General features: G+C 35.8%; 1 protein-coding gene across 1 annotated transcript in view; it reads left to right on the forward strand.

The window, feature by feature from the left end:
* CTNNA3 (catenin alpha 3) overlaps positions 1-16054 on the forward strand; it is a 1506614-nt gene that overhangs the window by 904569 nt on the left and 585991 nt on the right. Inside the window, 1 exon segment of the mRNA XM_058544370.1 lies at positions 4104-4196. Within this exon segment, the coding sequence (XP_058400353.1) occupies positions 4104-4196 (93 nt within the window).

Genomic DNA, 16054 nt, shown 5'->3' on the forward strand with positions numbered 1-16054 from the left:
CAAATATCTTTCTTATAGCTGTCCTTGGCTCTACCATTAGTGAGTCATTCTTTTGGGTCAAGTATGGCCAACTCCCTGACCTTGATGGAAACTGAGGGACAGAATTAGCCTATGAGGCATGTTTCAGAAAAGAGAATTTTTCACCTAAGACATGTTTTATGCCAGGAAAAAGGGAAACACTGAAGTCCAGGATAGAAAGGATGACAAGAACATACAAAATTGGCACACAGAACTTGAACTAGGAACCGGGAAGAGGAGAACAAACATCAATAGGATGATAATTAGTTCAGGAATCATCTGGCCAGGCTTTGTTGTCTACAACTTTTTTTTTTTACAGACCAGATAGGGCAGTAAATTTAGTCAAGTTTAAAGGGTCTACGATGCGACATACATCTTAGAGGACAGAAGGACGGGTGAGAAGGAGAGAGGCTTATGAGAGAGGTGCCGATGTAAAAAAAATCACTCCCCTCTCAGTAACACGACAATATGGCCCTGTTTGAAGATTTTTTATTCGATTTTTGCAATTATTACATACAGTATCAGGAATGATTTTAATGATATAGTTTAGTCTTTTGTAAAAAATGACAGAACATTAAATCCCAGTCATTTCTTTTTAATAAACTTGTGAATTTACCTGAGTGCCTTTGGTCCCTTTTTTTTTTTTTGTGAGATCAGCCCTGTGCTAACATCTGCCAATCTTCCTCTTTTTTTTGCTGAAGAATACTGGCCCTGGGCTCACATCTGTGCCCATCTTCCTTCACTTTATATGGGACGCCGACGCAGCATGGCTTGACAAGCAGTGCGTCAGTGCGTGCCCGGGAGCCAGACCGGGGAACCCCGGGCCGCTGCAGCGGAGCGCGAGCACTTAACTGCTTGCGCCACCGGGTCGGCCCCTGGTCCCATTTCTTTAGGATAATTTAGACTCTGATTTCTTGGACTTGGCTAAGGATATAGCACAATATCAATAAAAAGTCTGGTCAATCATTTCAATGCACGAACATTTGTCAATACTTTAATTTAGGGTGGCATAAAGAGCACATGCGTATCCCTAGTTAATAGTCTCCCTGTCACTGGATGGTTTGAGTATATTTCTTCTCCCCGTTTGACTTTGTTTTCCTCTTTATACAATAGAGAGGATTAGACAATGGAGTCAGAGATCACAAATGGTGACCTATGAACTAAAGTAAGCCAGCAGACTGTTAGTTTGCTCAAGACAGTGAGTTTTTCCTTTTATTTCATCTTGTTTTAATGAGTTCTAATGCCTTGAGGTAGGGCATAGGCGCTCATGTTTGCCTGGGGACCCACCCCAGCCACTGAGTTACATCTAGACTCTATGTTTATATTCCTTGCATGAGTCCTGAACACCTTTGAGTTTGTGGCTCTCACTTTATACATTTTGTCAAATTTCCTTAGGCTCCTAAGGTTTTAATTCTATAGAACCTCTTCAGAGAGTGGATATTCTTTCCCATCCCCATTAATAGAGAGATAGATGAGCTGGAAAGAAATCCATACATGGCCAGGGCTACCTGGTATCAGGTCATCTCCACACACCATCTCATTTAATCCTCAAAGCACTCCAGTGTGGCAGATATTATCATACCCATTTTACAGGTGACAAAATAGACTCATAGAAGTTAACATTTTGTCCATAGCCAGAAAGTTTATTAATTGTGAGAATGAGGTTTAAATCCGGATCTGTTTGTCCCCAAAACCTTCCTGTGCCTAATGTCCTTTAGTGGGTAGAAACTTTCCGCAAGGAAGTCTTGAATAATGAAGCTTTATATAGACTTTTGAAACATTGTCAAAACTAGATATACGAAAGATGTCAGATGTCCAAATATATCAAGCTATTTTACAAAATATTTTCTCTGCATGCTGTTTTCTTTGACCAGTAGGGAGTGGCTACATACTGTGCTCAGGAACCTACTTGACCCCCTAAAATGCCACGCAGAACTTAGGAATATTGTTAGAAGAAATTTTGGCTTTCATTTACACATTGATGTGACTTTAGAAAATATGTCACAAATCACTCAAATTAGAAATGTTACGAGAGTTTGTTTCTATCACTTAACATATTCTGTTTTGTCAAAGAATAACAGCTATCTTACAATTTCAAAGTTGTTTATATAAAATATCACTAAAACTCCACATGACTTAATTTGAAACCAGTACTTGATTATCTAGAAAGTTTACCTGACTCAGAACAGTTCTGTTAAGGAGTAGTTCAGGTATGTCTGAATAAAGGAAGACAGAAAGAGTGTTAGTATGATCATTAGTTGGGTAGAAAACTTTTAGTTGTGTTGTATTTTCAATTAGGAGTTTTATAAAACTTAAGTCTGTTAATATAAACGGAAACTTTGTGGTTGGTATGATTTCCATGTTACATTAGTCACTAAATTGGCCTACAATAAACATGGTGGCCAGCAAATGTCCAGAACAAGAATGTTTGTTTTTAAAAGAGGAAAAAAAAAGAGAAAGATGATGCATTAAAAAGTAAAGTAAAAGAGTGTCTATGTGGGGCACCTTTCTGTAATTTTTAAACTTTCAATTAACCAGCATTCATGCGATTTGACCAAAAGGTTGAGCTACTAATTTTTAATTTTTTTACTTAAAACCAACGGTGCTCAAATTTACAGGTAGTTATTTTCTGCAAGTTCAGTGCAAATTATTATAAAACATATTAAAGCAATTAGACTGCTGAATTTCTCTTTCTGTGAGTGGGGCTTGGGAGGCAGGGGAGACGGGCACAGAAACTGCTGCCCTTTTCAAATAATGCGAAAATGTGCTAATTATGGTTCATATATGAAAGTTGAGGCATTGTGACCTTCAAGCCAGCAAAAGACCTTTTCAAGTAAGCCATTTGCATGTATATTAATAAAGTGAACAATGCCCTTCCACAGTTAAATGATGTATGGCTGTTATTTCATTATATGTAAATGCAAACCAAGGAGTAGTTTCACTTTTAACATACTAAAAGTAATGCTATAAAAAAACAAAGACTATAAATCCATTTAAGTAACATTTTGTGGTACTCTACAAATAGTGATCCAAAAATATTTTTGTTGTTCACTTCCATTGCATGCAGCTAATATACGGTTTCTCTGCAACTGAATGCATTTTGGATTTGAGCAGCAAAATCTACAACATGTTAAAGTATACCATAACTAACAGAGAAAAGTTAGAAAAATGATTGTTAGAAAAGTGATCTCCTTGCAGTGATGAAGATAATGACGTAGTTTGTAGATCAGAGAAAACGCTGCTCTGTATAACACACTCACCTGCTAGCAAGAGAGATGTTGAATAAGAGTGAGGTTCAAAGGAAGGGAAACGAATCTCATGTTCTTTCACATGACTGTTTCATGGCATAAAGAAAGTATTTGTAAATATCAGACTTGGGTAATGGACATAAAGGTACTTATTTAAAAGAGCACCCATTTCCCTAGAAAAGAGTATACGTTTCAAAAACAGTAACATATAAAGGAATTTGGGTGTTACTACTGTTTGAATCAAATCAACTGCTGGAATGTCAAAGAGTGCTCATGCAGTTGTAGTAGAAAATCAAGAACAGGAAGAAGAATTTAATTATCTTGTATTTGTCCAGCTTTGTAGTATATTTGATGCTGAATAAAACATGAATAAAGATACAGTCATGCTTAATGCAACTTAAGTATGCGTAGTAGATCTCTGGGAAATAATATACCAATTACAAACTTAAAATAAACCACAATCATATGAGATTCCAAGAACCTATTAGCATTCAATCCATAGATAAACTTTTTTTTTCAGCCTCATAGGAAACCATAATAGTTAGCATCTTATTATGGGTTAGATGTTGATACCAAGAGACTGTATAGGGTTTATTGATTCACTCACCAGTCTTCCTTTTTGTTTTAAACAATTTTCTAGAGCTCTTTGTTGTTATTTCTTTTAATAGGTTCTCTGAATACTTCCATAAAACAGATACCACTGACATTTATAAAAATGCTGTTGTCACTGAGATTTTCAATGAATGTGTACATACTCTTATTTGTCTAGGATAAAAAATGTTTCTGAATTTCCTTGATAATCTGAAATAATTTCCATTATTTTGGATTGTATTTAAGGTGGCAAATCTTGCTTGTTCCATGTCAACAAATGAAGATGGGATTAAAATTGTCAAAACTGCAGCCAATCACCTGGAAACCTTGTGTCCACAGGTATGATAACTAAGCTACTGTCTCTTTCATTAAACCAACTATAAAAATTATATGTAATGCTTCAGACTTTTATACATATGGGAAAGATATTAAAATATTTATTTTAAACACAGAAGATGACTCATCCTAAGGTCATGTCTTATTCTTTACTAAGCACCTAGTTCTTTACTTAGCACCTGGTTCTTGTAACATTCTGTAAGGGACCATATCAGATTCTTGTGAGAGATAGGTATAATTTGAAATCAAGGCAGTGCTTTATCCAATAGATTTTATTTATTTTGGTCATTGTTTGTTTCAAAATCTCAAATAGCATGAAAGGAATGACTTTCTTTTTCCTTTTATCTAAAGAAGACATGAGTTTGAAAAAAGCCAAGAAATATTTTCTTGTCTGCAATTCAGGAGTTTTTTAAAATCTAAGGAGCAACACATTTTTAAGGAATTGTTTCTAGATGACTAGTAGTTTTGAAGTCATGAATCAGGATACACATAAGGGCAATCATAAACACCTTGTCTCAGAATAAGCAAGAAATAATATGGATAATTACTTCCTAAAAGAGACCACAAATGTTGTACGGATGTGAAATATGACAATGATTAGAGACTTCAAGTCTCTGGACATCTGCTGAGATTCTCATTTTACTAAAAGTAGAGTATGTGATAAATTCTTGATTTGCCTTGCTGACAATTTCATCTCTAGGAATATTGAGGAAACAGTCAGGGATACCACTTCTTTGGACTTAATGATGATTGACAAGTTAAAACTTTGACTTAATGTTGATTAACAAGTAAAAACTGACTGGAGAAGTGGCATCTAGAGGACCTACAACTGAGATCTCACAAGTGATGTCAGTGTTCTGTGAGATCCCACAGGGAATAGAATACTGTAAAGAGGTCTCTAAAGTGGTTAAATCACTTATTACTCCCCTCAACAGCTTATGAGTATTCTCACTTTTCCACTTGGTGCTGTCACTTTTTAAAATGTCTTTTGAATCGGAAGAGTATTAAATATCTCTCATTGGTTTTAATTTATAATTTTCTGATTACTAAAGAAAATATTTTTTTCAAATGTTTATTGACCATTTGGCTTTCTAATTCTGTGAATTGCTTCAACCCTTTGCCAATTTTTAGTTGTGTTGTCTTTTTTTTATTGCATTGCTTAGGTTTGTTAAAAATATCTTCTGTTGACCATAGCTTTTCTTTTAACTTTTAAAATAATATTTTAATCATAGAGGATTTTAAGAACTTTAGTGTAAACATATGATCCATCTTTTAATTCTTTCAGTAGACATTTATAGAGCACCTACCCTGTGCCAGGGTTTGTTGGTTTGTGCCTTGTTAAGAAATTCTTCCAACAAAAATGTTATATAGTTCTCACATTTTCTTTTAAAAAAATTGAAGTATTGTTATTTAGCATTTAGATCTTTATTTCATCTAAAATTTATTTTTATGTCTAACATGAGGTAGGGATGTATTTCTTTTTTTTTTTTGCAGCGCTAACAGTTGGGCCACCATCATGTATTAAATAGTTGATCCTTTCCCAATTAATGTGAAATGCTACCATTGTTTCTCACACACACACACACTTTTTAAATGTTTACATTATTTTACACATATTTGTGGGCACATATATGTAATACTATACACATATATAATACATGCATACATATACAATAATTTTTGTGTGTGTTAGCTCAGATTGGCCCTGAGCTAACACCTGTTGCCAATCTTCCTCTCTTTTTGCTTGAGGAAGAGTTGCCTCGAGCTAACATCTGTGCCCATCTTCCTCTATTTTGTAAGTGGGTTGCTGCCACAGCATGGCTTGATGAGTGATGTAGATCCTTGCCTGGAATCTGAACCCATGAACCCCAGGCTGCCAAAGCAGAGTATGCCGAACTTAACCACTATGCCACCGGGCTAGACCCCAATAAATGTTTTATATAATACGTTATACATATATAATACATACATATCAAATGTGTATACTTTTTTTACTACTGTTCCATATGTAAATATAGATTGGTAGACAAATTGAAATACGTTTCAAAGTATACAAGTTTCTGGGCTCTCCATTCTGTTCCACTGCTCTATTTCTTTATCCCTGTAACAGTACTGCAATGTGTTAATTATACTGAATCTTGATATCTTCTAGGCAAATTGGCTCACTTTGTTTTTTGCTTTAAATTGTTGCTGTTCTTACTTTTTGCTCTTTCATATAACTTTCAGGATCAACTTGCCAAGTTCCATGAAAATACATGTTAGAATTTTTATTGAAATTGTTAAAATGTTTTGAATTTTAGATTATTTTAAGCAATAATGACTCCTTTGAGATGTTGAATCTTTCCATTAGTAAACATGTTTTATGGATCTCCATAATCAGATCTTTTTTTTTATGTCCTTCAGGGACTCTTTAATTTTTTATTAATTATTACAATAAATTCCATGGCTATATGCTGATGGCTTCCAGATTTTTCTCTCTTGGCCAGACCTCTCTTCTAAAGACTAGACTCAAATATCTAGTTTTCCCTTTGACATTTTCTCTTTAATATTTAGAAGAAATCTAAAGGTTAAAATAGCCAAAATGGAACTCCTGATTGTTCCATCTGCATCTTATTCTACTTCTTCTTCAGTCTTACTGATTTTAGTTAATGGCATGGCCATTCACCTAGTTCCTCTGACGAAAAACCTGGAGATTTTCCTTTCTTCATTCAGTAAATATTTATTGATCCTATGCTATGTGGTAGGCATTGTTTGTGCATCTGGGGAGAAAATAGTAAAGAAAACAGACAAAGATCCTTGCCTTTGTGAAGCTTATATTCTGATAGCTAATAGCTGTTTTTCCTATCTAATCCATTAACAAGTCCTATCAATTTCACCAAAAATATTTATCTAGTGTGTAGATAGAGAATTTTCATTTGACATTTCATTTTCATTTGACAAGAAGAAAAACAAAAAGTATAGTATAATTAGTTTGAGTTGCAACTGATGAAAAAAAAAATCCTTAAAATGAATGATTAATGTACAGTTGGTAACCACGGGTGAGACGTCTACTGGTAGGCTGCAGTGATCTGCTCTTGACCCAGCTCATTTCAGTGTTTTACTAGTGATTTGGATAAAATTATAGAATAATGTTCTTAAAATTTTCAGTTAAAAATAGGAGAATAAAGGAAATATATTAGCTGAAATATCCAGTCACAGAGAATTGGGATATTCTAGAAGATGGACTAAATCTTAGTATCCAGATGAAATTTAATAGGTATAAATATTAAACCATATATATTGGGCACTACAAAACAAATTTCAAAATAGGGAATGGAAGAAATATGGCTTAGAAAAAATTGACACTCCAAAAGGCCTACAGGTTTTAGTTGACAGTAATTTCAATGTAAATCAAGAGTGTGATATAGCTGTCAGAAAAACTAATATGATTGCACATTTTTTCATCAAAGAATAAGTTCTAAATCTTATTCTCAACTTTCTCTGCACTTCAAAATTATTTTTTAAACTGCATATTTTTTATACAGTACATCCCGAAATTCAGGATTAGTAGGTCTGGAGTGCGACCCAGTTGTGTGTGTGTGGGTGTGTGTGTGTGCACATGTAAATTCCACTTCGGCAATATCTATTGAAATAAAACGTGCACATACATTTGGGTCTACTAATTCCACTTCCAGCAATTTATGGTGCAGATATATGTGTGCGCATGCACAAAAGTCTATGAGTAAGGTTTTTATGCAGCTTTATCTGTAATGGCAAAAGCTAAACCAACCTAAATGTCTCTTAGCCGCGAACGTTAAAAGCTGTTTAAAGTAGTAAATTGGCTGAATGTATGTTTTGGTATGGAAGATACCCATGATAAGTGAAAAGACAAATTTCAGATGAGTGTGTATGTTATCCCATTTATGTGGGGAAAAAAAGAGATAGATTGAGCTATATGTTTATGTAGTTATAAAAAATTTTTCAAAAAGGGTCTCATGAGAATTTTAGTAGTGGTTACTTTTAAGAATTGAAACTTGGAACAAAGAATAAGGAGGAATACTTTTACATTCCATTTTATTTCTTTTAATAAATAGAAATAGGTATTTTATTAATTTCTAAATAAGACCCAATCAATTAAAAACATTTCTAGATTGATTCTGGAGTGAATCAGGTTGAGAAAACACAGGGTCAGGAGGAGGTGACAGGTTGGCGCTTAATTCCTGTTTGTTAAATACGGTTGAGTTCACTAGGTTTCAGTGAATTGGATCATCCTGGTTCTTACTGTGCCTAAAGGACTACAACTATAATGCTTTGCCCAGTTACAGGTATCACACTTTAAAGAGAATTTGTCACTTGGAGCATATTTGGCAGAGGCTATCTAACACAGTGACATGACTTGAAACTATGTCATATGAAAAACTCACAAAAGCAACAGGGAATTTTTAGCCAGGAAAAGGTAAGACTTGGAGAAACATGATCACTGTTATCAAATCTTTAACGACTATAACGTGAAAGACATATTCTAAAGGTCCCTGAGGGGCAGGACTACAACCTATGAGCAGGAACTAGAAGGGTACAAATTTCTTCTCAATATAGAATGAGTTTTCTAACAGAGCTATCCTGAAAGGAATTGGACTTTGTTGAGAAGGAAGGATTTGGAGTTTCCCAACACCACAGACATTTAAACACAAAAAGAGTGGCCATTTGCCCAAGGTACTGAATCGAGGGTACAAGCTTTGGGTGAGTAGTTGTCCTACAAGCTTTTTTTTTATTTTATTTTTTATTTTTTTTTAATTTTTTGTTTATTGCAGTAACATTGGTTTATAACATTGTAAAAATTTCAGGTGTACATCATTGTACTTCTATTTCTGCATGGACTACATCATGTTCACCACCAAAATACTAATTACAACCCATCACCACACACATGTGCCGAATTATCCCTTTCACCCTCCTCCCTCCCCCCTTCCCCTCTGGTAACCACCAATCCACTCTCTGTCCCTATGTGTTTGTTTATTGTTGTTATTATCTACTACTTAATGAAGGAAATCATAAGGTATTTGACCTTCTCCCTCTGACTTATTTCACTTTGCATTATACCCTACAAGCTTTTTAATGCCCAATCCTGAGACCCTCCAATGAATTTGTCTTTCACATAAAGGAGAGAAATGTGATCTGGATAATAGCATTGCTAGAGTACTATAGCTCTTTGAATTCAACCAGGTGGAAAGATACAGACCCTTGTTCCTTTTTAACAAGTGACTTGGAAGGATATCTTAAAAGTAAACATTTTATATTTGCATATGAGACAGAAATGAGAAAGACAGACAGAATTCAAGCTTCTAAAATGTGTTGATAATTTGGATTAATATTTGAAAACTCATAAGCTGAAATTTAATAAGAGTAAATATAAAATCAGGGCCTTAGGTTAAATGAAATCTATTGCACGAGTGGATAAGAAAAACATCGCTTATCAGAAGCACCTGGGGCATCAGGAGTTGAGAGGGACATTTGTTATCTAGTTCAATGAATTCCAAACACTGGTCCATGAAAGCATTTTCATGGTCTGTAGTGAAATTAGGTCAGTATAGTTAGCTTTTTTTCATGAAATAAAATTTATTCAACATTTTATTTGAAATTTATATACTTTCTACTTGTTTGATATTCATCAAAAACATTTGACTTATGAAAAAATAATGAAAATAGATAATAGCTTGTCATATGGTTATTTTCTTTACTGGGCAAAATAAAAATTTCCCAATCCCATGTCAGTTACTTCCCTTTTCCCTCTACCTCCTTCTTTCAAAAATATTTGTGGCCTGAAAAATCCAGAAAATTAAAAGTACTAATTTAAAGGACTCAACTATGTAAGTCAGTAGCATGACCTGAGGACCATCTTACAGCTTTAAAATGATCATGATGCTTACTTGTGAAATGGAAAATTCACAGTGTACTTGGCACAGGGATGTCCATGGCTAGAATATCATGCTGGGTTTAAGCCCTGTAGTTTAAGGGCTAGGCAGAAAAAGGATGAGTTGTTTTAAACTGTAGTGAACTATTACCTAAAAACTGCAAATGCCTAAAAAAAAGCCAGATAGGCTGTGCCTTGTCAAAGATGTTGGAAAGAGAATTTTGTTGTTGGGTGGTAGAGGTATTAGATGGGCTTAAATGTTCTTTCTATAAATAAGATTCTTTAATTAATAGAAAGCATGGTGAAAACCCAAAATATTTTCCCTATGGTGAATACAGGTACACTCAGTCAGACTCTCACAAGTGCTTAGCTTTTCAAAAATCAAATTAAGTTTTGTAATCACTGTCACATTTGAATCAATATCTAGTACTACCCCTCTTATCAAATGGTATCCAAAGACCTGAAAGAGCTAAAACAGCTTGCAAAGGCATGTAGTTTATTTTTAGTGATGTGCTTGGGGATATATTTTCAAAAGTTGCTTATTGGAAATCTATAATTACTTTCTAAAAGGGTTGTATATTGGGTGTGTTGAAAAGTAGAGAAGAAAGTCAAGGTTGCCCCAGACATAGAAGCTTGTGAAGGATAAAAAGAACAGAGTGCCTGAGGGAGATTGTGCTCTGGAGATCAGCTGTGTTCATAGTTAAACATGGAAAAATATAACCTCCATGGGGGCAGGAATTTTTGGTCCACTGATGTATCCTAAGAGTAATGCCTGACACATAGTAGGTACTCAGTACGTATTTATGGAGTGAATGATTATATCTGCATGAACTTACTTTGCATTGTAGACATTGTCAAGTTAATATTGAAAGCCACCACTGTTCCTCATCCTTCTTTGTTCTCTGGGAGATGTAGAAACTCCCAATTTCTAACCAAAGTGATAAAAGATCCCCATATGACACTTTGTCTGCTTGCAATACAAATCATGTGAAGTGACTGGCATTACCTCCCTCTGCATGGGCAGCATTGTTTTCTTATAACAGCAGCTTGTTCTGATTAAGTTATGATGTTACTGTATTTAGTACACGCTTCAGAAGGGCATTGGGGTATCTCTTTCAAACAGAAAAAAATGCCCTGATTTGTAGAGGGTTTTTTGGTTTGTTTTTGTGATTGAGAAGCTGCCATATTTATGAATTGAAAGCACTTAATTTTCTAAGTATCATGCTCTGAGGAAGCAGAAATGTTTTCTTATATCTTCTGTAGATGATGATGATGGATGTTTTGTTTGCAGCTAAACAATATAGGACTCAAATAATCAATTTGAAATAATCATATTCTTTAAGAATCCCAGGGTATACATATGAGAATTATGATAGGTCTTTTACAATTATACCTAATTTATTTCTTTTCTCTTCCGAGAATGGCAAAAAATACTCTAAGATTTTGGAAACCAAGAGTCATGTAAGATTATAAAAAGGCTAAAATGAGGTGATCTTTTTTTTTTTTAAAGCTGATCATGATTGAATGATTGATCCTCAAGACTGTCTAGGATGATTTTAGACCACAAGCCTAGGATCAATCTCTTACCTGTGGTGCCCTGATATTTATGTGCGGAGACAGTGCTTGAGTGCAGCTGTGAACACTGTTGCTTTCCAAGCCTGGAAATTAGGCTCAGTTATTGTACTATCATTGTTCTGAGTCCTGTACCAATTACATAGTCAGCCACTCCCTTTCTCTCATTCCAAGGATCTCTTCATTAAACAAATATTTGCTGACCACCTACTGTGAGCATCCATGAAGCTAGGATGATCCAGGAGCAGGGAGTAGGGATTCATGGAGTACCTACTGGAGCAGTTATGAGGAATAAGGTCTGGGTTCAACTAGGAGGGGCTTTATCTAAGAACATCTGAGGCAGTGTGTCCTGGAAGAAGAAACAGAAGTTGTGGAAGAGGTCATAGGCATTAAATTTTAGTGGGGACATGGGGTCAAAAATTAGATAATGACTTAAAAGTCATTAGCAGAACTAAGTATGATTTAACATGCAGGCTGAGGAAAGAATTTCAGAATTAATCACAAACCAGAGAGTCTGTGCTGGAGCCCTCATTTACGCTCATGGTATGTGCTGGAATATTAAGCATGTTAGCATAAAGGATCTGTGCCAGCCTTGGCAATGTCCTAGCCATAGAGAAAAACAAAGATGGAACTTTGTTACTTTAAGTTTCCAGTGAGAAGGGAAACTGAATTATCCAGGTAGAAATGAAGTCGAGTTAGAGAGGAATATGTTGAAATGCCATGGGAGTTAGAGAGAGATTCATGTCAGTTAAGGGATTCAGGGAGGGCTCTCAGAAAAGTGACATTTTCTGTAGGCCTTAAAGGATAAGCAAGATTTGGAGGTTTGGGAAAATATGAAAACGGTGTTCTAGGCAGAGGAGTTGGAAAAGCATATAACAGAAGCTGAGAAAAATGAATAATTGAGTGTGTCTAAGCCACTTTGTTTCTTAACAGGGGACCTCCTGGCATTTTGGGTGGGACAATTCTTGTTGTGTGGGATAGTCACAGCGGTAGGTGACTATCTGGCATTTCTACATGCCAGAAAACCCAGAATTTAGGGCACTGTATACACAACCACCACCTCCTCCAGCCCAGTCTTTGTGATAACCAGAATTGCCTCTACACATTTCCAGGTGCCTCCCAGGAGATACTACCTCATTTCAGAACAAATGGGAGGGCATAGGCTGTGGAAAAGGGAGAGGTTGGATACACAATTGAAACATAGGCAGTAGCCCTTACTACCAGGTGAAGGAATTTAGATTTGCAATTTAGTAGAGTACGACAAGTCATTACATGCTTTGTGTAGGAGAATGACGTCATCACAGCTGAGCTTCCTGCAAATTAATCTGGAAATTGTGTGTCAACTGAATGGAAAAAGGAATAAGAGGACCAGTGAAGAGCTTATTTAATATTATATGCAGAATTCAGAATTTGAATAAGGGATGTAGAAATAAAAATTTGTAGGTGGGACAAATTGTAAATGGACTATATAAATTGACTAGAAATTGAAAACAAATTAGATGATGATAATGATGGAGGCAAAAGAGGATAAACTTGAGGGTTTTAGCTTGGCACCTGGGAAGATAGTGATTCTAATAGGAGAAATTAGCAAACAACTTGTACCAGAACTTGGAGATGTCACAGCTAGATATGGTAGCCATTCATATAGAGGTGATGCTTGGAACTGTACATGTAGAACAAGATTGCTAATGAGCAAGAGAGAATAAAAGGATCAAAGGCAGAACCTTAAGAAAACACATCTAGGGGAGAAGAAAAGGAACCTGAGAACAAACAATCATCAAAGTAAGAGGAATGTCAGGAACGTGTGGCTTGATGGAAGCCTAGCAAGTGGAGCACATCAGCTTGGTGGACAGCACTGCCATGTGCTCCAGACAGGTTCGGTGGGAGGAGTGTTGACAAGTTCTGTTGGAGTTGGAAATTAAGAAGTCAGCAGTGATCTTAACAAGAGAGGTTCTGGTGGCATTGTGGAAAGGAAGAGAGAGTGGAGACCGGAGGATATATTTCCAGATTTTTTTTCTCCAGGAATTGAAAAGTAAACCTAACTGTGGAAAAGAAAAACATTGGAAAGCCCCAATTTGCACTTTTACCATAGAGTCCTACCATACCTTATACTTACAGTTAACTTTTCAATATTGCTTTTCACCTCTAGAATCTACGTAGTGCATTAGGTTTTGAAAACAATTCCGGCAGTGTTCTCTAAAATATGTTTTTATTCATTGAGCTCAGGTTCATGGAGCTAAATATTAATAGGACCTACCACAAATTTTTAATAAGTAATAAATAAGATATCCTGGATTTGCAGGTGATTAAAACTTAAATGAATCTTAAATACATAGATAAGAAAAACAGCTTTAGAACTTCAGATACCACTATGCAATTCAGAAGGTAATGTTAGTGCTGAAAAATATTTGGTTGGTCACACTACTTTTAAATGTCATTTTAAATATGAGTCTGAAATGAAATATCTATTAGTACCAGGATATTTAACAAAATGGAGAATATCTGTGAATGTTTCTCCCAAGAACTTTGCCTTGAGGATTAAATGAAAACTATCTGTAACCGTGTTTCCTGAAAACAAAGCACCTTATACAGACCCAAGCAATTATTTGTCCTCTTCCTTGTGCATGACCAAGATTCCAAATTATAATCCTATAACTGAAAGACACTGAGCTCTCATTATATGTGTTGTACCTGACAATGCCACTGACCTCTACATTCCAATTTAGATTGAGAGGGTTTTTCTGCCTTCTCTTCAAGAGGACAGAGTTCCAATTCTGTATTCACACTGAACCAGAAGCTTGGCACTGGCAGATGACCCCAGTCTCTTGGAACATAAACTGGGTAGGATAATGACCTGGGAAAGTCAGTTTTAAAAGAGCAATGAGGGGGTGGCCCCGTGACCTAGTGGTTAAGTTCAGTGTGCTCTGCTTCAGCAGCCCGGGTTCACGGGTTCGGATCCCAGGTGCGGAGCTATACCACTCATCAGCCATGCTGTGATGGCGACCCACATACAAAAGAATAGAAGAAGATTGGCACAGATATTAGCTCAGGGTGAATCTTCCTAGCAAATAAATAAATAAATAAAAGAGCAATGAAATAGATTTAAGAATAAATGTGAAAAAATATACATAGACCAAAAATCATTATTTTATTTATTTATTTTTTTTTTGGTGAGGAAGACTAGCCTTGAACTAACATCTGCTGCCAATCCTCCTCTTTTTGCTGAGGAAGATTGGCTTTGGGCTAACATTTGTGCCCATCTTCCTCTATTTTATATGTGGGATGCCTTCCACAGCATGGCTTGACAAGCGGGGCATAGGTCCATGCCGGGATCCAAACCTACGAACCCCGGGCTGCCTAAGCAGTTGTGCTTAACCAGTACGCCACCAGGCTGGCCCCCGAACAATTTTTTTTTAATTTTATAGTTTCTGTTCTAAAGTTGCCTTTGTTGACAATGTTCCGTAAAATAAAATACTGTGGCATTTTGGGTAATCCAGGGAGAAAAGGACAAGGAGAATTTGGAACCATTTCAGCAGACATACCATTATCATGTGCGCTCAGTATAAAAGGCAGTGTGCAGAAACCAGATCAAGGGGAGGGAAACAGAACTGTACTGGGATCCAGGAGCTGTAAGATAATTGCTCCATAAGACAGAATGAACTAGGTTGGGGAATTTATGAGAGTCAAATATTGTTGTAAGTAGCAAGGTATCTGTATGGCATTGCATAGTTTTTTAATATCTGTTTTGGCCTACTCTTTTAGAAATAAAATCATTGTAGTTATGCCACAATAAAATTCCAGTCTTTGCCTAATGGAAGACAAGATGAATTTAATTGCTCACAAAATAAACATATCATTTTTGTTAATCTCTGCTGTTTGAAAACTACTTTAAAACCCTGAATCTGCTTCTGAACTTATACACACCTTCTGAACATGTACACACCTTCTGTGCAGGGTACATGTGTGTACTTGGTAACAAAGTCCACTGAGGACGAGATGGCCCTCTCTCATGCATCTGTTATGTGGCAGGTGCTTTGTCAGGGTTATCATACTTAATTCTTGCAATAGTCGTGTGACATAAGAATTATTGGACTCATTTTATATACAAGAAGAAATTCAGAGATGTTAACTGAGTTGCCTAAAGTTAAAGAACCAAAAAATAAATGCTTTAGGATTTGGATACTAACATTCTTCTTGATTTTAGAGGAATTATTTCAACAGTCAGAGTTTTATCTATTTATATTTGTGTCATTCTCCAAAGAACATAGACTTTTTTTCTATTTCTCCTTGTTGTAAAAAAGGTGATAAAGAAAATCTCCCAGGAAACTTTCTTTTCAACACTGAGTCTGTAATGCTTTTTGACCCTCATGTATTTAGGACTTGCTATTTCAGAATTCTA

This window comes from Diceros bicornis, chromosome 6 (assembly GCF_020826845.1).
Source record: "Diceros bicornis minor isolate mBicDic1 chromosome 6, mDicBic1.mat.cur, whole genome shotgun sequence".
In the NCBI taxonomy this organism is placed as follows: Eukaryota; Metazoa; Chordata; class Mammalia; order Perissodactyla; family Rhinocerotidae; genus Diceros; species Diceros bicornis.